This window comes from Hippoglossus stenolepis, chromosome 19 (genome assembly GCF_022539355.2).
Source record: "Hippoglossus stenolepis isolate QCI-W04-F060 chromosome 19, HSTE1.2, whole genome shotgun sequence".
Taxonomy (NCBI): Eukaryota; Metazoa; Chordata; class Actinopteri; order Pleuronectiformes; family Pleuronectidae; genus Hippoglossus; species Hippoglossus stenolepis.
In genome coordinates, this window is record NC_061501.1 from 13,338,247 (window position 1) to 13,357,900 (window position 19,654).

The 19,654-nt window shown below is 43.9% G+C and overlaps 2 protein-coding genes across 4 annotated transcripts; one reads left to right on the plus strand and one right to left on the minus strand.

Annotated features, from left to right (window-relative positions):
• Positions 1 to 3,305: 3,305 nt before the first annotated feature.
• Positions 3,306 to 6,936, minus strand: zic1 (zic family member 1 (odd-paired homolog, Drosophila)). 2 transcript variants are annotated; one of them, XM_035142976.1, is made up of 3 exons: positions 5,530 to 6,936; positions 4,911 to 5,074; positions 3,306 to 4,476 (listed from the first exon to the last, which is right to left on the minus strand). In XM_035142976.1, exons 1-3 carry the CDS (start codon positions 6,488 to 6,490, stop codon positions 4,273 to 4,275), a joined length of 1,329 nt encoding a protein of 442 aa, XP_034998867.1. In that variant the 5' UTR covers positions 6,491 to 6,936; the 3' UTR covers positions 3,306 to 4,272. The 2 variants fall into 2 exon arrangements, with proteins under 2 accessions (XP_034998867.1, XP_034998868.1); XM_035142977.2 differs by having other exon boundaries at positions 3,306 to 4,473; positions 5,530 to 6,917.
• Positions 6,937 to 9,729: 2,793 nt separating this feature from the next.
• Positions 9,730 to 14,529, plus strand: zic4 (zic family member 4). 2 transcript variants are annotated; one of them, XM_035142975.2, is made up of 3 exons: positions 9,730 to 11,055; positions 11,164 to 11,790; positions 13,961 to 14,529. In XM_035142975.2, the coding sequence occupies exons 1-3, from the start codon at positions 10,629 to 10,631 to the stop codon at positions 14,398 to 14,400; spliced, it is 1,494 nt and encodes a 497-aa protein (XP_034998866.1). In that variant the 5' UTR covers positions 9,730 to 10,628; the 3' UTR covers positions 14,401 to 14,529. The 2 variants fall into 2 exon arrangements, with proteins under 2 accessions (XP_034998866.1, XP_034998865.1); XM_035142974.2 differs by having other exon boundaries at positions 9,730 to 11,790.
• Positions 14,530 to 19,654: the final 5,125 nt, after the last annotated feature.

The following is a 19,654-nucleotide window of genomic DNA, read 5'->3' on the forward strand; positions in this document are numbered from 1 at the left end:
TAAAACCGCAGGTCGCTCCAACTCAATGTGGCCAACTCGAATGTGCTGTTTGCAAACAGTAAAGATTAAAAATCAGAGTTAAATAATGGATCCTAATTTAGTTATATGAATAAGAATTTGTGTTAAATCAAATTGAATTATTTACAATTTATTCAAAGCAGTTAAACATAATGTAAGACTGTAAAGAATTACATTGTTAAAAAAAATTATTGCATTAATACATTATTTTCATTTTGTAAATTTTGTAAACAAAAAATAAAACAATATAAAAAAAACATGTCCAATCCCAAAAAATTTCACCAACTGCACTCACTTACATGCGTGAATATTATAAATCATTTTCTGTATAAGAAGAGAAAAGCCAGTGTGTGGATTATCATGCAAACTCAGACGTTCACTGTGGGATGGATTGCTCCATTAGCCAGACTCTGGCGATGTGAAGTGGTTTTATGGCTGCAAATAGGACAGGGTTTCTTGGAGGCGTTTTTGCAAATGTCTGCATGCCAATAAACTAAAGTGGCCTTGACTTGAATTTGACCTCTCTGTATTAGGACTCTCCAGCTCAGCAGATGCAGACTGTAGCATGCCCCCTTTTTTTCTTGCAGAGTATTTCATGACTTGCAACTTGGGGTGCATGGCCTCTGCTTAGTTCTTTAACTTTGGAGCAGTTAAAAATAGATAAAGCATGCACTCCCCTGCTCTCTTTCTCTCGTACACACTGGATCTTTTAGCTGGAAACCTAATAGTTAAACTGCAACTGCAAATGTTTAACATATCGATTTAGTTTTCATTGAGTGACGGCAGCTGTGCGTGAAGCTGAGACATGCTGGCACAGGCATGGCCACCTTCCATCAAGGGGCACGATTATAGTTTTCCTCTAATCTTGGACTACACTCCATGTGTCAGTAGCTGCAAGTTCTGGGGGGAAAACAGTCCTTTGCAGAGAAGAAACAACGTATTTGTATGTTTGCAATGCTTGAAAACAACACATCCACATTCAATTTGTCTGTAAAGAGCGAGCTCAGACCACAAAAAATGCCAGCAAGGTCCAAAAAGTCATTAAGAGTCACCAGATCTTACAAAGTGCAGCCACTGTTGCATGAAAAAACAACTGTGCTTTTACTTTTTCCATTACAGCCTCTGTAGCCATGTGCTGAACACCCATGTTGTTTGCAGAGGAGAAAAGAGACATTCCTGGGTTTTAAAATGGTGAAAACAACCCGAGGAGAAGGGGCTGGAGCGCCTGATATTCGACGAGCAGATGAGCTGCACTCTCTACCTTGGTAACACAAACGTCGGGCTCGGTTTACTGGCCACAAGTGCTGGGTGATAAATATTCATGATGCCGGCGCCTGCGCTTTCCCGATATCTGAGTGTTTGTCATTTCCAGACTCGAGCGTAAATATATTTAAAGTGGATGTTTTCCCTGCGCTCCTATTTGATCCGGAGTCACCATGCACCGCACGGGCCGCCAGGGTGTGTGGAGACGCGCCGCAGCCTGTCGTCGACTCTCTGTTTACGAGCATTTTATTTTCGACGCCGCGTGTAGGTTCAGTGTAAACTAATACGACAGAAGCCCGGGGTGGAAATTAAACAGCATAGCCGAGGCTCATGCTCTGCATTCAGTTGTGCCTGGCGCGTAAAAGGCGCAGAGTTTGGCTGTTTTCTCTCTTCCTGGCTCAAATGTTGTTCTTGCTCTAATCAGCACGTGCATGGAAATAAATAGGAGGATAAATTATGAAGTCAAATCTGCGGGGATAATGAGGCAAATCTCTATACATCCCAAACAAAACGCGAATATATTCCAAAAACTGTATTTCCCCGAGTGTCAGACATGGTTTTTACGTTTAGGAATAGGTCTCCAAGGTCAGCTGACGAATACACCAGTTTTAGGCTCACTCTCTCCACCACCCTCCATTTCTGCATCTGTCAATCTGGCATCAGCTTTGTATTTAAATATGGTGCATGTGTGCAATATCCCGCCAGCATAGAAACCACATGAGCTGGGTTTTTTACGCAGCCACTTTAAACTATTTATATTTCCAGTTACATGTGAACATTTTTCTATAAAGCTGCAAAGTGACTTTCTTGAAACGAGTTCACAACGGTGTGTTTTTTTTTTACCCCTTTTTTCCCATCGCTAGCAGTGCATCAGTGAGACTGGAACCTAGATAGATAGTGTTAAATAGAGTCGAAAAAGTCATTTTATTACCATCCTCCATTTATCTCCAAATTTAATAGTCCGTGAAAAGAAAATATGAATACATTTCAATACATTCCGGCAAATCATCTAGGATGATGGGAGTCGTGGATGTTTTTATTTTGGGCTGATAAAAGCGCACACTTGCACGCGCAGCCACACACACACACACACACACACACACACACACACACACACACACACACACACACACACACACACACACACACACACACACACACACACTCCTCTCATCTGCTGCTTCTGCGTGTGTTTTGTTTTTAAGATTAAAGTTGCTTGTGTGTATGTGTGTGTATGTATGCATGTGTGTCTCTGTGTGTGTGTGTGTGTGTGTGTGTGTGTGTGGTGACAAAGCTGCAGACTGACAGATCGTGGCTCCGTGCACACTGGCAGTGTTAACCATGATCACTGGCGGCTGCTGATGTGATCTCTGCCTAATGGGGCGGTCAAGCAAGCTGCAGCCCAGGAACAATGAGGGGGCCACACTGACTGCTCAGCTCTGCACAAATCTACAGAAATCCCACCGCCCCCCGAAAAAAAAAAAAAAATTCAAAAATAAACTACGGAGTTAAAATAAATTAGATTTGAAAATTAGATTCCCGAACAATTAAGTAATCTAAACTCTGGTTTTACACCCAGGAAACAAACGCCCGTGATTAATCGATTTAATTTGCACATCACTGGAGGGCAAAGTGTTGGATGTTAATTTTGAATAAACAGAAGATGCAGCATGGAGCAGGGAAGGGGGTGGGGTGGGGGGGATTTACTCGTTACGACTGTCAGGAAAGTTGTGACCGTGCGTTTGGAACAGGCAACCTTCTATGTGGTCGCTTTAAACGACCTGCAGCCTCACACACACACACTTGCAAAAGCATGCACACACTCTGCAAACATCCCAAAATGATTTGTGCAATCCAACGTGCACCGCGTGTTCCATCTAAACTGCGCCAAATGCTGAGGAGTTTTACTCTGCAGCACGTTATCCTATTTCATCCTATGCATAAAGAAGAAACCAGTATGTTTCCACACTCATGTTGACACCAAGCTCCAACGCTAATGAAACCAATAACCTCCCAACGCATTGCATTCTGGTATTTTTTTTAATTCTTTAATATAGTACGAAATGTATCCAAACATTTTTTTTGTAAACTAAATTTTACATACGAGCGCATTTCTCCATAAATACCGACCATTTTTCTAACATGTTAACCGGTCCTTTACATGCGGATAAATATGGAAAATTGAGCTACTTACATGTAATAATACTTCCTTTCAGACAAATAAATTGACAGAGATTTTTTTTTTTTGTATATTTATCACGTACATAAACAGATTGACACGGAGTTTTCAGGCTTTCACTACACGATTTATCGACATGACATTAAATAACAACAATGATACTGTGCTACTCAAACTGGACCTTGGACGAAAATGTTGCACTGGATAGGCTACAAAAGCACATTAATACTAAGAGTCGGTTAAGGTCGACGTGTAGACTGTAGTAATACTGGATAATTCACATTTGGTACACAACTATAACATTCTCTTCAATGAAGTCTATTCATCGCAAATATTCTTAGAGCCATCTCATTTCTCCAATATATCAAGGGACCACATTTTTTTTTCTTTCTCTTCTTCACAAATTTCCCTTAAACTGTGATAGAACTATTTACAAAATAAAATATTAACATTTTCATTTCCCCCAAAACTTGGTGAAATCCTTTTATGTACAAAAAAGAAAAATTCAGGCCTCGCAGATCGCATGCTTGTGTGAGCAGTCTCTCGGTAAAAAATAAAAGACTCAAAAGAAATACTGTGGGTTTTGTGTGTGTGTGGGGGAGAGGAAAGAAGTAAAACTTGGTGGCTGTCCATGCCTCCTCTTTAGTCCATGCATTCTGTCACTGCCTTTAAATTGATCGTCTGGGCCTCTTCTCAGTCCACGTTTCACTGGCTGACTTTGATTCCAAGCAGTTTTTCTCATTTTTCTTTTTTAAAATTCTGCAGTTTCTCTCTCCCTCTTTTCCTTTCTTTTCTGTGTTTCTCAAAAATATTTACACGTACCATTCATTGAAATTTGACGACAGCGCGCTGTGGCTGGCTGTGTGGTGCACTGCCGAGGCTGCTGGTGATATGGAGCTGCTGCTGCTCTGGTTCTCTGTGGACGGGGAGACGATGGTGGGAGGTGTGGACGACTCGTAGCCCGAGCTGGCCGCTGGAGACGGCTGCGAGGCCGGATTGGTGGATTCGTGGACCTTCAGTAATGAGAAACACGTTGTTTAGGAGAAAGAAAGAAAGAGGGAAAGAAGGAAAAAGGGAAAAAGGGTAAACCATGCCGTCTGGTGCAAACACGAGACATGGGAAATTCATCAAAACAAATTAAAACTCCTAATCTGACGGCAACAAAGCTCAACCAAAACATTATTCTCATTAAGATCTTAATCTGATTTGTCGGTTGGAGGACAAGACAGAAAGAAAGTGTCAAAGCAAATTAACTTATCCTTCTCTATTTCTTTAAAAAGGAAACAAAAAAAAACAAAACATGCAATCTCTTCTACTACGGCTCCACCACAATATAAATAATTACAATATCTGCACATTTCACATATTAAATAATACATTTCAGAATGTTACTCAAACAGGAGAAGAGTGGGAATAATTAAAAAAGGAATGGAGGGATTATTTTTTTTACCTTCATGTGTTTTCGGAGGGAGCTGGGGTGTGTGTAGGACTTGTCGCACATTTTGCACAGATACGGTTTGTCCGACGTGTGGACGTGCATGTGTTTCTTGCGGTCACTGCTGTTTGCAAATCTCCTGTCGCAGCCCTCAAACTCACACTTAAAAGGCTTCTCCCCTGAAGGAAAACACAACATTGCACCGTTAGACTGGTTAAAAAAAAACTCAATAATACACATTATTTTGGTTACACATTTTAACATTTTAAAATAGGAAATTAACAATATTAAGATAAAATATATAGACAGCTTTTCAATTTGACATTTTGCTTCATTTAAATAAATATTCTTCTGTAATTAATTTGACTTTACCCACTTATGCTTACGAGTAAATTCAGGTAATTCAACCACAATATTTTACACAAATCAGATTTTACGCACAGAATAAAAAGACTATAAAAATAAAGCCTATGAAATATTTTCTGTCGACACCTGCACTGAATCACATGCCAGTGAAGGGACTCCAGCTGCCCACTAAATAATAACCCGGATCGCATGCATACTTTAGTCCGGGATATTGTCAGCATGGATTTGAGCAGTAAAACAAAAACGACCGGATCTGCACGGATCTTACCGGTGTGAGTCCTTTTGTGAATTTTTAGATTTTCCGATCGGGCAAATACTTTGCCACAGCCGGGGAACGGACAGGGGAAAGGCTTTTCTCCCGTGTGTACTCTGATATGATTCACAAGTTTGTATTTGGCTTTGAACGGCTTCCCCTCTCTTGGACAGTCCTCCCAGAAGCAGATGTGGTTGGTCTGCTCGGGTCCCCCCACATGCTCCACGGTCAGATGGGTCACCAGCTCGTGCATCGTGCTAAAAGTTTTGTTGCACGACTTTTTGGGGTTCGTCAGCTGCTCCGGCTCGATCCACTTGCAGATGAGCTCTTGCTTGATCGGCTGCCTCATGTATCGAAAGAAGGCCCCGGCTCCGTGGTGCGCGGCCATATTCATGTTCATGGGGCCGTAGCCGTGCAGCTGGGTGGAGGCGTAGTGGTCGGACCGCGGGCTCGTAACGTGGCCGTACTGGTCGGCGCGTCCGTACATGTCCCCCGAGAAGCCCAGCCGCATCTGGCTGTTGACCACGTTGGAGGACGCATGGCTCGCCGCCTGCTCGTGGAGCCCCGGGAAGAGCAGGTGCCCCGCCGCATCTGAGTGTCCATGTGGCCCTGCGAAACTTCCAGAGGCGAACAAACTGTGCTGCGCCCCGGCGGCGTCCCCGAAACCCCGATTTCTGAAGAGAAAGTCCCTGGTGGAGTTGTACGCCGCCGTGGAGTAAGAGCCAACGTGGGTCGGGTGGTGATGGTGTCCCAGGGCGGCTGCAGCGTAGCCGGGCGCCTGGGTGGAAAACGCCGTCTGTCCGGAGCCGATATCGTGGGAGCTGTGGTTTATTTTGAAGGCGCCCATCCCATCCGCGAACGGATTTATCCCCAACGCCACTTCTCTCTCTGTGACTTCGCCTGTTGAGTGATGCCGTGAGGAGCCGAAAGTAGTGACTCCTATGGTGGGATACTGCGGTCCTGCGTCCAAGAGCATCTTCAGTCTAGACTCGCCGAGACGACTGAGAGCAGAAGTAAAAAAATCACGCGCAGATATTCTTCCTCCCCCTCTCTCTATCTCTTGGACCTCACTCGACTGAGCAAACTCTCAAATCCACCGCTTTCCTGTTTACTTTCTACGACGCGAGGAATTCCCCTATACCGCTCATCCGATGCACACGCAAAATCATGTATGCATGCAATATTGTCTTTTGCGGTTTATCTTCCTGTGGCGCAACTTTCACCTCCTCAGTCAGGCGGTGAGCTCTAGACTGATAGTCGCAATCATTCCTGCAGATAAATGAATTGAAAAGACAACACAGTCCAGCCCTGATGAATGGGAGAGGAGGGGGGTAGTCATGTGGCCGCGGAGATGCGCTCCCATTGGCGGAGCGCCTTTCCCCCCAATAACATGCACTCACCAAATAACAATCCACGGTGCAGGGCCCACGCTTCTATTGGCCTCTGCGCATCATCAATCCCAGATATTGTGAGATTGCTGACTGGGAATTTGGTTAAAAGGCTGAATAACCGCAAAAACAAAAGTCGAGGAACACAGCACAACAGTTGGGCTCGTAGGAAGTCGGAGCACGTTCTGCAGCCGTGTACCGCGGCGAGTTTATAAAACCACACGTGTCAAATTGTCCCCTATCTATCTATCTATCTATCTATCTATCTATCTATCTATCTATCTATCTATCTATCTATCTATCTATCTATCTATCTATCTATCTATCTATCTATCTATCTATCTATCTATCTATCTATCTATCTATCTAATATCTCATAATCTCATAATCTCATACATCTATGTATGTATGTATCCATCACATATCAGTTACAGGTATTCAGGTAGATTTTGACATATTTTCAAGCCCATGTGAAGCCCTGATGTTTGACATTAACTGAGTCCACTCTCATCCCTCTCTCTTTAAAAGCCTGCTATTACCAACTCCCCCCCACCCCCCTTTCACTTCCATAGGAATCCACATGGTTTTTCTGTCGCCTGACTCTTGTGCGCATTTTGCGTGTTTTGCGGTCCTGCCTCCCTCCAACACAACACTGTCCCTGCATCCACTGGCGCTCACCGCGGTGCAACATCTGCGCTTTAGATTTTCCACATAATTTTGCTCACCAGAACCCCATCATAAAGGCTACCTTGGATACATATAGGCCAGTATTTGAGTTGGAGCCTCCACTATTCTAATGTATCCATCACGGTTTGGCCTGTGCGCTTGTGCAACTTACTCATTTTTGCAGGCCAGTGATGTATAGCCTGTGTGTAAAACGTTGTGGGTTGTCGAAGTTATCAAGTGGGATTTGCGGCGCTCTCTGCAGGAACCTCCGGCTGCTGGAGTTCAAAGCCACATGCACAGACGTGCCATGCGAACCATTAAAATATCTTCTTGGCTACTAGGCTAGTTTCTGCGAGGCATTCCCCAAGTCAGTCTGGGGAGTCCAGGGAGAGGGAGGAAGTTTTGTTGTTCTCAACTTAACAAGTAGACCCACAAGTTGATCCGAAGTTTTAGGTCGCCCACCACTCTGCTTTACAAAATCTGGAGGGATCTTTCAACAGGTGGAAAACGGTAAGTATATCATTCCAAGAAGGGAGAGTCAGGACTGGGGAGGATCATAAAGTCAGACTTGCAACCATCAAGGTGAAATTAGAAACTGTGCCAAGAAAAATATTTTCTGGAACAAGACATAACTTTACAAACGCACTTTAAGTTTCTCGTGTGCCTCAAAATGACTGTAACATATTTAATTCTGATGCTTAAAAGATGCGTTCTAATTAAAGGGCCAATAACAGTTTAGTGCCATGACTCTAATGTGTTGGAGTCGTACTGTAAAATTTAAAATGGCTACCAGGAGCTATTTGGGATTTACAGTGAAAGGAAACCGAGCCAAGGCAGCAAAAGCAGCGTTTTACGAGACCTTCCTGCAACATTCAGCTTTTTTCTTGTTTCATATCTTACAGTCCCACTGCTTACATGTCTCCAAGAGTGAGTGCGCATAACTTGGACCAGAAATAGCTCTTCAAAGTTTTGCATTACGCCGGTGCTGTGGTGCCTCTGAAGGCTACAGCTGTGAGCCTCGCGGAGCCCAAGCGTAAAGGCTATTTAATAAACATCTTTTGGACCCGTCATGTTTCAAAATATTGACTCAATTTCTAACGTGCTCGATATGACGCTGTCAGCAGAGATTTTGACGAATTAATTTAGAGAAAGAGCCAAAGAGGAATGCACGTCTAACTATTCTGTGATAGAAACTAATATTTAGCAAAGTCCCAAAGTGTCTTTAATTCAGCATTTTCAGAGAATTGTTTTTGTTATATCTGAAAAGTGCACATTTAATAAAAAAGAAACACAAGTTGACATGTTGTTGATTTTCTATCAATGAATTTTAAAACGTGTGAATGGGGTCAAACACTGACGAGCGACTGTCACAATAAATTTAGACTGTTGTCTTACAGCCTTCATTAATTACTTATACTCGCTGCAGAAGTCAGATAACACTAATTAAACACTTAATAAAGTGATCAGCTCTGAAAAGGAACTTCTCTATGGTAACTACAAGCACTAAATATTTGTATTTTTAAGGATTAGGCGCTTAAACCACACATTCAGAAAAAATATATATATGACTTTCTGGGTCACAGTTTAGTTTCAGTACACGTGACACACCTAAAAAAATTCAAATAATAAAGTAATACCTAATAATTATCAGATTATTACCAGGATTACACTGGAAACATATTTAAAACTACTTAAATGTGATATACAAGTAAATTGCAGTCATGCATGTTGTAGCAGAGACAGTGTCCACGTTGCTGCAGACTACATTTACATTTACTGTAACATCCTAAAACACTACTCAACATTTTAATGACAACATATTAGATTTTTTTTTAAATATTCCAGTTAGTCTGTTAATTGTTTAAAAAAAGGCAAAGTCAACAGTAAAAATAACCATCAGTGAGTAGTGGATGATTTATAAAAATGTACGGCATGTGGTTATAATGGATAACTATTCAAATCCACCTCCTAAGCATTCACATAAAAGCCGAACACAATCGCTCAGGTTACGTTTTATACTTTTTAAGGATAAGATGGTAGTAACCGATACTTACAGTACACACGCTTTTATTTTGGACTTTAGTCTGCAACGGCACCACCTCCTTTGACCCTCATGTGCTGCCGTCCTGGGTCTAAAGCAAAATTACCCCGGATCATAACAACAGGTCCCGTCCATTACATTTTTTCCTCGCGACAATGGAAGCAGCTCGGACCGACTCCCTCTTCCCACACACACGGATGCTATCGAGCAGAGCACGGAGTCGATACTGTAGCACGCGCTGAAGGGCAAACGGCTGGATATGTAAATGTGGGTATTTATCAAAGCGCATATTAATGCGATATACTCCGGACTATTGTTAAGTCCCACGTGGACTTTTCCTTTGCTTAAGTTGACAAGCTTTTCTCCGCTCACGCCGATCTTTAGCGTGCGTAAAGCTGTGCGTAATCTGTGCGTAAAGTTGATCTGCATACGTTGCGGGGCAGAATTAAGATATCACCGCTTTATTTATGATCCTTACAACTCTTATAGGGACAATATGCATACTCCTGCGAGACAGTCTGTTTTGTGATCGCATAATCAAAGTGGGGAAATTGCTGTTTCATAGCCGCGCACTCTTTGTTCGCTGCAACAAAGGAGAGAGGACTATATTTCTGGATCAACTTTTTACGAGTTTTATCGTACAATAACCTTTGCATAACAACTATTTTTCTCAAGCGTTGCCCGAGGCACTGCGCAGGCGCGCTGGCTGCTTGCTGTCACTAAGACATTTTTCTTCACGTTGGAAACTGTCACTGGTGACGTCAATCACCAAGCTCTGACCAATTAGAGCGCAGGGTGATTGTTTAGCTCCACGGGCTGCAGCGCCTACCATGAATCTCTATTCAGTATCAAAGCGTCCTGCTGCTGCCTCTCAACCGAATGGGATTCCATGTAGTCTGCAGATAGAATTAACTTCATAAAGTTTTTTTTTTTTCTTTATTTTTCATTGCGATTAAAATATATTTGTCATCATCATTATTATTTTGCCTGCTGTCAAGTTATTCTAAAATTAGGAAGTAATGAGCGTGGATGCTTTGGGAAGCCCCGTGATGGACCCTACGTTTTCCAAACGGAACACGGCGCTGAGATTAGTTGACTTGGCAGGGGCTCACCACCATCACCATCATCACCACCATACCCCTCAGAGCGTGACAGGCTTCCCGGGGTTCAGCAGCCATCCACACTCAATGGCTCACTCGCACCCTGGGGAGATTACTGCGGAACCCCGCCTGGGGCCGAGTCCATTCGGGCCAGAACACATGGGGCACTCCGCGGCCCTCAAAATCAGCCCAGCCCATCATTATCCCCACCACCATCACCACCACCACAATCATCATATGGCAGGCCACAGTGAAGTGGTCTCCAGTCAAACGGGAGCTTTTGGCCCGGTTCAGGCGACATCGGTCCCTTATTCTATGTCTCACACGGCCCAGGCTTTATCCGCAGGTAGGGATTTCCTCATCCGGAGAGATCTGACGGCTCAAGCCATGCCAGTGCTGACCGACCAGACTGCTGGTTCAGCGTCTCACCACGGAATGTTTGTCTCAACAACAGGTAGCTATCCCGGACACTATGGTCATCACCCTGACGCTGGGAACCATACCCTCTTCTCCGGACTCCACCACGACCAGTCTTCTAGCGGATCACCGGGTGGCCAAGCGTTGAGTGGACAAATAAGGTTAGGACTACCTGGAGAAATGTACGTTAGGTCTGATCACTTGAGTCAAGTGGCAAGCTCCAGGGCTGATCCGTTCTCCGCCTCGCCGTTGCATGGCTACGGTGGTCTGAATCTGAACATGAATCTGAGCGCTCACCACCACCACCACCACGGAGCCGGTGCCTTTTTCCGCTACATGAGGCAGCCGATAAAGCAAGAGCTGATCTGCAAGTGGCTGGAGCCAGAGCACGCGCCGAAGAAACTTTGCTCGAAAACTTACAGCACCATGCACGAACTCGTAACGCATGTGACGGTGGAGCACGTCGGAGGACCGGAGCAGGCGAACCATATATGTTTTTGGGAAGAGTGTCCGAGGGAAGGCAAACCATTTAAAGCCAAGTACAAACTTGTAAATCACATTCGAGTGCACACCGGGGAGAAACCGTTTCCATGCCCGTTCCCTGGCTGTGGGAAAGTGTTCGCGAGGTCCGAGAATCTAAAGATCCACAAAAGGACGCACACAGGTCAGTAGTTGAATTTACAGAATGAAATGTTGTGAATGCACCTTGATAGAAAAATATTTAAATTGCATGTTGAAATCAAACCATTCAGCCACACTGTCCAGATAAGTGAGAAATAGTAAGCATATTTTTTCAGATTATCTAAAAATATGATCTTTTACTGGTTTTTTTAATGGTTTTACGCATTAAAAATGTCCTCTGATGAGCAATTAATCAATCCGTGCCTGCTGGTAGATGAGGGCGCAACAGCTATAACGCGGCCACCTGTTTGTTGTGAGCTGCATCAGGTCTCGCAAGTTTCCCTGAGGTGGAGGTTTTGGGGGGATTACGGTACGGCTCACTCAGGCGTTTTGACGGTTCGACCGCTTGTCCACACCACAGCACAAAGACTGAGGCCCACGTCAGCCTCTTGTCCAAGTAGCTCAGTGCATGCCAGACGTGACTGGCAGCAAAGTTGGAGTGGTGCATCTTCACATCCATTAACTGTTAATGATGATGTGGTGGTGATGTTTTTATTTTTGCACTTATTCCAGCCACTTGTTGCTCTTTGTGGTCAGTACTTCTGTGTATGTTCCTCTATTGTAGCAGCAGCAATACTGATATTTATATTAATGACAGTATTTGTTTGGGTTTATTGCTTCAAAGCTGCAAGGATTTGGATTGTTTTGTTTTCCAAAAAGTGTAATCAAACATTTTGGATTCTTGTATTGACTTCATTTTCCAAAAGCATTATTATGGCAGCACTTGTTTTTGTTTAACCCCTGCAACAAGTTGACAAGTGCAGACGGTTCTGATAATTCAGCAGCAGGTTGGCTGAGCTGCCTGCGCCTCTGTCGTGACTGACGTGTGGACAATGCAGCTGGAATCATGCAGCTGATTTGGCATTAAAAAAAACAACATAGAACGGCGCAATATGGCCGCTTGGCTCTGTGACCCTGCAGTGACGCGCTGTGGAGATAGGGGAGGGAAAGAGAAAGGCCTCGAAATGTCGAGTCAGACTTGTAAATTAACACAATGATGCGTTCCCCTGTTCCTTTTCCCCTATGTGGCTGCATGTCACTCCCCCCCTCCACTCCATTTCTGCACCCTATGTATTATTCATATAATTTGCTCACATTACCTAAGTACAAATCTGTTAAATTATTTCTGTGTGTTGACTCCCAAGGGGCCTGGTCCTTTGGTATCATGTTTAAAACCTATCCGAAAGTGTGGTTATGACTGGGGCTGCCCCTGGGGTCTGCTCCTCGACGGTTTCTTGTACTACACTAATATCCTTGATTGGCTCTCTCAGCCCAACAGCTGAAGGTCAAATTGATATTCAACCAGCAAGTGTAATTAGACAGAGGCAATTACATATTCTCAAAAGCTTTAATCGCAGGAGAAAAAAAAAAAAAATCAGCAGTGGATGATTTCCCGTGTAATTTATTCAGATTGTCTTTTTTTTTCTTTTCTGCCTTGTCATAATCAGGTAGAAATACTTGTTATTAAGACACAGAATTAGAGCCAGTCCACATGCGTGAGTCCAACAGCAGACAGGCTGCGTTAGCACACAGTGGGGTGAAGCCTGTCTGTGGCGATACTTTCATTTAGCATTATTTTCAGTTGGGTTCCGGCCTCCTCTGCCTGCAGTGCTCATGGCTCGTCTGTTTTGACGTATGTCTTGATGCGTGCAGACGCCAGGTACAGACCCAGGGCGGTGGGGGTTCAACCATGTTTACACCAGACTGAGGCTCGTGTCAGGGTCTGTCCGAGGAGGCAGACTTTTAAAAAGTGCAAGTGCACGAGTGTGTGTTTACTGTAAATACACACAACGTGTGTGTTTTCAAGATTAAATGTGAGAAATCGAGAAAAAAGGGCTCCTCACAGTGGCTGTAATTGCGCATGCGTAAAATATATTTTTGCAGTATTTTTTATATATACCTTTTATTTTTTTAGTGGCAGATACTTGGATACGTGTTGCTCAGTTTATTCCAAGCACATAAATTGAGGTCACACACATTGTAAGTGTGTTAAAACATTATAGATTTATATAAAGTACTGAGGCTGCTAGAAATGGTGAGGACAATAAAATGAATACCTCAAATCATGCATTATAATGAGCACGAATGGCAACGTTTTTAATTTTTTTAATTCGTTGATTTGCATCTCATTGTGTCACCATCACTGTTAACAGGTGAAAAGCCCTTCAAATGTGAGTTTGACGGCTGCGACAGACGCTTCGCCAACAGCAGCGACCGGAAAAAGCACTCCCACGTCCACACCAGCGATAAGCCCTACAACTGCAAAGTGAGAGGCTGCGATAAGTCCTACACGCACCCCAGCTCCCTGAGGAAACACATGAAGGTGCACTGCAAGTCCCCCCCTCCCAGCTCGGGCTACGAGTCGTCCACCCCGTCCCTGGTCTCCCCCTCCTCAGACCTGGGCCGGGAGCCAGGAGGCTCCTCGGTGCTGTCGGAGCCGGTGGGGGCTTCCCAACCGGCGAATTTAAGCGAATGGTACGTGTGCCACAGCTCAGGTGCCAGCGGCGCCCAGACACCACCCAGCGGGCCCTCCACACCCGACCCCACAGACGAGCCACCTTACAGGAACCCAGAACCCAGGGACGCGTTTTAACGCACCTCGGACTCCTAAACCACCGCTGCAGAGGTGACAAGAACACATTTTCACAAGCTTAACTATTGTAAATGGTTTGGCTTCGGTGCCTGTACGCCTGTTGAAGGCCCACTGGTCCCCCCTCCCACCCCTCCCTTTGATTTCTGGATGAACCACCAAACAGACACCCAGAGCCAAGAGACGCATTTTAACCACATTGGAAGGAAAATGTGTAAACGTTAAAGACGTGCTAATTTCCAGGCACAGTAAAAGAATATATTTTCAAACCTCAGCTATTACGCCCTGCCGGCCCACTGGTCCACTTGTGGAGGGGGGAGTCGTGTAAATCCGTTAGACTATGTGGTACTTTATTGTAGGCTAGGCATGTTGGTGTAAAATTATTTTGTAAATTCGAGTTTCTGACTTCAATATGCTTTTATTTATTTTTCAATCCGATATCGAGGGAATTTTTTTGTATTATCGAACCAAAGTGCATGTTTCAATTCGGGCAAAAAAACCTGTACATTTGTAAATTTTGTAAGTTTCGATGTGTTGATGTTGATAGTCTTTTTGTAAGGGTCTGTTTCAGAGCAGTGTCTTTCTGCAGTTATTTGTACAAACGTTTTATGTTTACAGCATTTCCCCTCCCCCGTCTGTGCAGAGGCTCAACTGTTTCATACGCCTGCAGTATTTGATATACAACCGTGAAATTCTAAATGTTTTATCAAAGTGGGCATTTTGTGATTTTTGTATCATTGTCGTCAACTTTTTTGTTTTGTTTTTGTTCCTCTTTTGAATATCTCAAATCGAGTGGCACTCAAAATGCGCACCGAATTGCCTTGTAATTTGTGAGTATTTTGAATAAATCTTGTATGACAAAAACGTGAGAACGCTGCTGAGCCATTTGGGGTTCATAAAATTTAAGTATCGTAAAAAATTGGGAAGATGTGCAATATGTCTCGTATGTCACTTTAAAGGGGCATGGCTTTACAAATATTATTTCCATAAAAAGAAAAAAAGAAAAAAGGAACTGTTGCTTCTTTTTACGCGCAGGAAAATTCCAGTAAAAAAATCAGTTTTCCAGGTGCAGATAAAACCGCTAAAATCCAAAGAAATATATTCGGTAACAGGTCTTTAAATATAACATTTAAACTTTTTTTACTTTACAAAGTGTTTCGTGGTTGAATAAAAAATAAGGGGTTGTGTGTTTTAAATCGTGCTCCGTTTGTGTAAAGTCTTACTTTCTCTGCTGAGCTGGGGTTTGATGCAGACGTGGGCAGAGGTTGATGAAAGGCAACAATATTCTGATCCAGACTTCAAAGAGCGTCGCGCACAAAGAGCCATTTTTTTTTCACGACGGTGAATCCTCATGGTGAATTAAGATTTCTATAGCAATAGCCAAGTCAAACTCAAATGATATGGGGCCAAGTCCGCGGACTGAAAAGCGCGCTCTAAAGAATGTAATATTTGCTTCCCATGGGGTCGGAAACGGTAATCTACGTCCTTTATACTGGAGACGAGGGCAGTATAAAGAAGAAAAATATATTCTTTTGCTCCGGGCCTACTTTACGACAATCAAAGGGGAAGCCCCTGAAACGCAGTTGTCCCACACCATAATAGACTCGCATTGCAACAGGGCCCGAGCTGCTCAATGGATAAAATTAACAATAATCATATTTTAGCCTCAATACATGAAACATGTCCTGTGGAACCAAGCTGTATATCATGATTAGTGCACATTCCAGCAATAGACGCGTGCATTAATTATTTCAGCTTTGAACGTGCAGATATATTTTTTTCAGGAGTTTAAATTTAAATAAAATGTGCTACTTTTAATAAACAGCTAAATCATTTTTTAAAGAAAAGCTTAAGAGCTTTGTTGTACTTGGAAAACTTTCGCCTGAGAGGTGGATTTGACTCCACACCGGCGCACACTGAGGCAGAAAGTGGGTGGAAACAACAAGGCTACAACTCTTCCCGTGCGTTTATAGAGTTTGGTTAAGTGCATGACAGTTTGCTCTGTGGAAGAGGCCCAGCTGAAAGCAGAGAATAAACACTAAAGCAGCCAAATAGAAGAAGATGATGATGCCTCTTTTGGCACCAGCTCTTGTGCGTAAAAGGGGGGAAAGGAGGAGAGAAAGGAAGAAGGAAAACAACAAGATAGTTGGATCTCAATTGAAAGTGGGAGTCTTTGAAGTGGAAGTTAATATCAGAGGGATTCTTCTGGGTCGTCTGAACAACGTTGATGACACGGAAAGCCTTTTGTCACCGATTTGTTGGGCTCCTCTCTATTGGGCCGTCTAAAGCTTTTAGTTCCAGCCGTCAAAATGGACAAGAACTAACTGAGTCGCGTAAAAACATTTTCCATTCAGCGCTGAGAGTGAAGGATAAGCAACACTTAAAGCGTTGTTTCGTCAGAAGAAGAAGAAAGAAAGAAAAAGAAAAGAGTGAGGGGGGAGAGCGTTAAAACAGAAAGGTCCGCAGTGTGCGTCAATTAGGAATGGCGCACACTGCATTTTTTAAGCCAAAGTATTTCTGAATTTGATCTTTACCGCAGCCAGGAAGTAAAACAAAAGTGGTCGTGAATTCATTTGGAGGAAAAGGAAAAAAAATGCTCCGGAGCTGCAGAAGCTTAGTGACCTTTGCGCACAGTAATTTATGACTTTGACCAAATATAAACACGCAGTCTTCAGTCAGAAACCGAACTGGCACGAGCGGGATTAGAAGGGGTTTGGTTGGATCCAAACGACTTTAGTACATAAAGTGCTGAGGGAACAGGCGAGCTTTTACCGCAGCAGATAAAATGTGACGACTGTTTGCTTGATTGTAAAAGTTCAATCCCCGGCGCGCAGACACTGGATACCGCAGGCTGCAGTTATAGCAGCGTAAGAGGGGATCTTTTTAACAACCGATCCCGGTGGGTTCACTCCTCGGGGCCTCCCCCTGCCTTCAGCTGAGTGACAACGTGACAGCGTCTGATCTGATATCAGCCGTGGGGTCAAGAATCAAGAAAAGGTGTGTGGGTGCGTGTGCGTAAAGACAGAGGGGGAGGAGGAGGGAGAGAGAGCTGCACTGCACGGATGCCATGTCCACTCCAAAAGCCCCACACAGGAAGGTGATGGCGGATTTGCGCAGGAAATACATATTCACTTTAATTACAGAAGAGATGCTTTAAAGAAAGAAAAATAAAACTAAAGAAAGCGAGAAGGAAGGGGGAGGGCTTGAGCTGCCAAAGTGCAACAAAAAGAAAATGAATCCATTTCAGCTCTTGCTCGGCCTCTCACCGCCGCCACCGCTGCATCCTGAGGCTCATTTGAGTGTGAAATATCATTTCTTTGTAAAAAAAATAATGGAGGCGGTAATCCTACTTCCGGAAATTGTCCGGCATTATTGAACAAAGCCCTTTTAATAGGGGGATTAGCAGTCTAGGAGTAAAAGCCTCACTCACCCTCCTTCCCTGCCTCCCACCTCCCCCTTCTTTTCCTCCACGCTCACCCCACGCTCCGACACCACCATCAGCACCTCCACCACCAACCAGGTCATAATTATCAGGAATGAAGTGGCCGAAATTGGCATGGAGGATAAAGAGGAGAGGGCTGGGGGGACAGGTGCAATATACAGAGCCACCAGGCAGGAGCAGACCTCTGGAAACACTGAACACAAGCATGGGTCATTCATTTTTTTGAATCCTTTATTATAAGGTCTACAGATAAACACAGGAATTTCACCCCTTTACCATTTTATTATCTATATTTTCTTATTGCATTTTTCCTTCTTGAAGGAGAACACCACTTTGTTTATTAGACTTCCATGGCGTGCGCAGGGAGGGAGGTCAGAAGGCAAATTACGCACACCCACAAGTTAAATGCAGCCATCAAGCTTGTCATGAATATTGAATATTTTTACTCGAATTTGGCTGTACCACGAGGTTCCGTCGTAAAGATTAATGACAACCTCTCAAGCTAAATGAACTGTAATCCAGGTGACACCCCTGCTGTAGCTTTTGTGCAGGCACACATGTGAACCCCACTATCCTAGACCCTGGAAAAAACAAAATCAGCGACCCTCCTCCTCCTTCTCCATGGATTACCGCCATGCACATATTTCAGGAAACTAAGTTATTTTACTTCCATGGATGAGTGCGCGCCCTCCAATGCCAATCAGCCCCCTAGTAACCCGTATAGGCCCGAACACGGATTTCTAACAACCTCCGCATTATATGGCGGAATGTGCCACATAGTTCACACCTGCGCTCTGAATAGCAGCCCTCTTTCAGTGTATGATACGCCTGTTGGCCTTGGTCTCAATGCAGCTGCATGAATGAATCAGCGACCCCGCTCATTTGGCTCCTCTTTTGATCCGAGGTCTCCTTCTCTCGCTTGAAGTCGAAGCCTCGCCTGCAGACGGTCTAGTTAACGAGAGCTCTGATGACTTCTTTTATCATAGTGCGAGTGGAGTGGTTGCATGTATGGAGGCTATATAGCGCAGAGGAACTTGTTGCTGCAACGCGAGCAAACACATGGATCTAAATATTTTTGGAGTCTATTCAGGAGAGGGAGGAAAATATGGGGAAGTAGAAACGTGCAGAAAAATATAAACACCACCCTGATGGCGCACGGATTCTTTTCTGCTCATTTCTGCAGATATCTCTATTTCTAACATTTGTTCAGCAGGAAAAGAAAATTATTGCCAGACTTAACAATCCAAGTTTAGGGGCTGAGCGCTATATGCAGTGTCGTGTATTGGCTCCACATGACCCAACACTCCACATCCATGAAACCGGGCCATGCATCACGCAGAATAAAGCATTCCGAATCCATGGGACTTGCCCTTTGACGAGCACGTCGATCTGACGTTCAGCAGTGGATCATAACTTGAATTGATCATCCTCTGCTGACCTCTCCGTGATCTCCCAGCAGCAGTCATGGCGAACAGGTGTGTTAGGGTCCGTGGAAATTCTGCACAAGAAATGCACTAAATTATACTTTGAGAAAAGCAAAATCTGAAATGTTAAAAGCTCCAAGAGGCCTCAGCTCTTAAGTTTTCAAGACAATTCTCCGGTGGAAAAAGTGGAGACAGTCAGTGATGCAGGAATGAAAATAAATAAATAAAGTGAGATATGAGAAGAAGGGGTCCACACACACAAGTAAATGGACCGTTTTAGAATAAAAAAAACCCTCCTACTGGTTTAGCCAAAGCCATAATGGCAAAAGTGCGTTTCTCCACTCGATAAAAGAGACAGTATATCATCATATATCAAAATAACCCAGAGTGT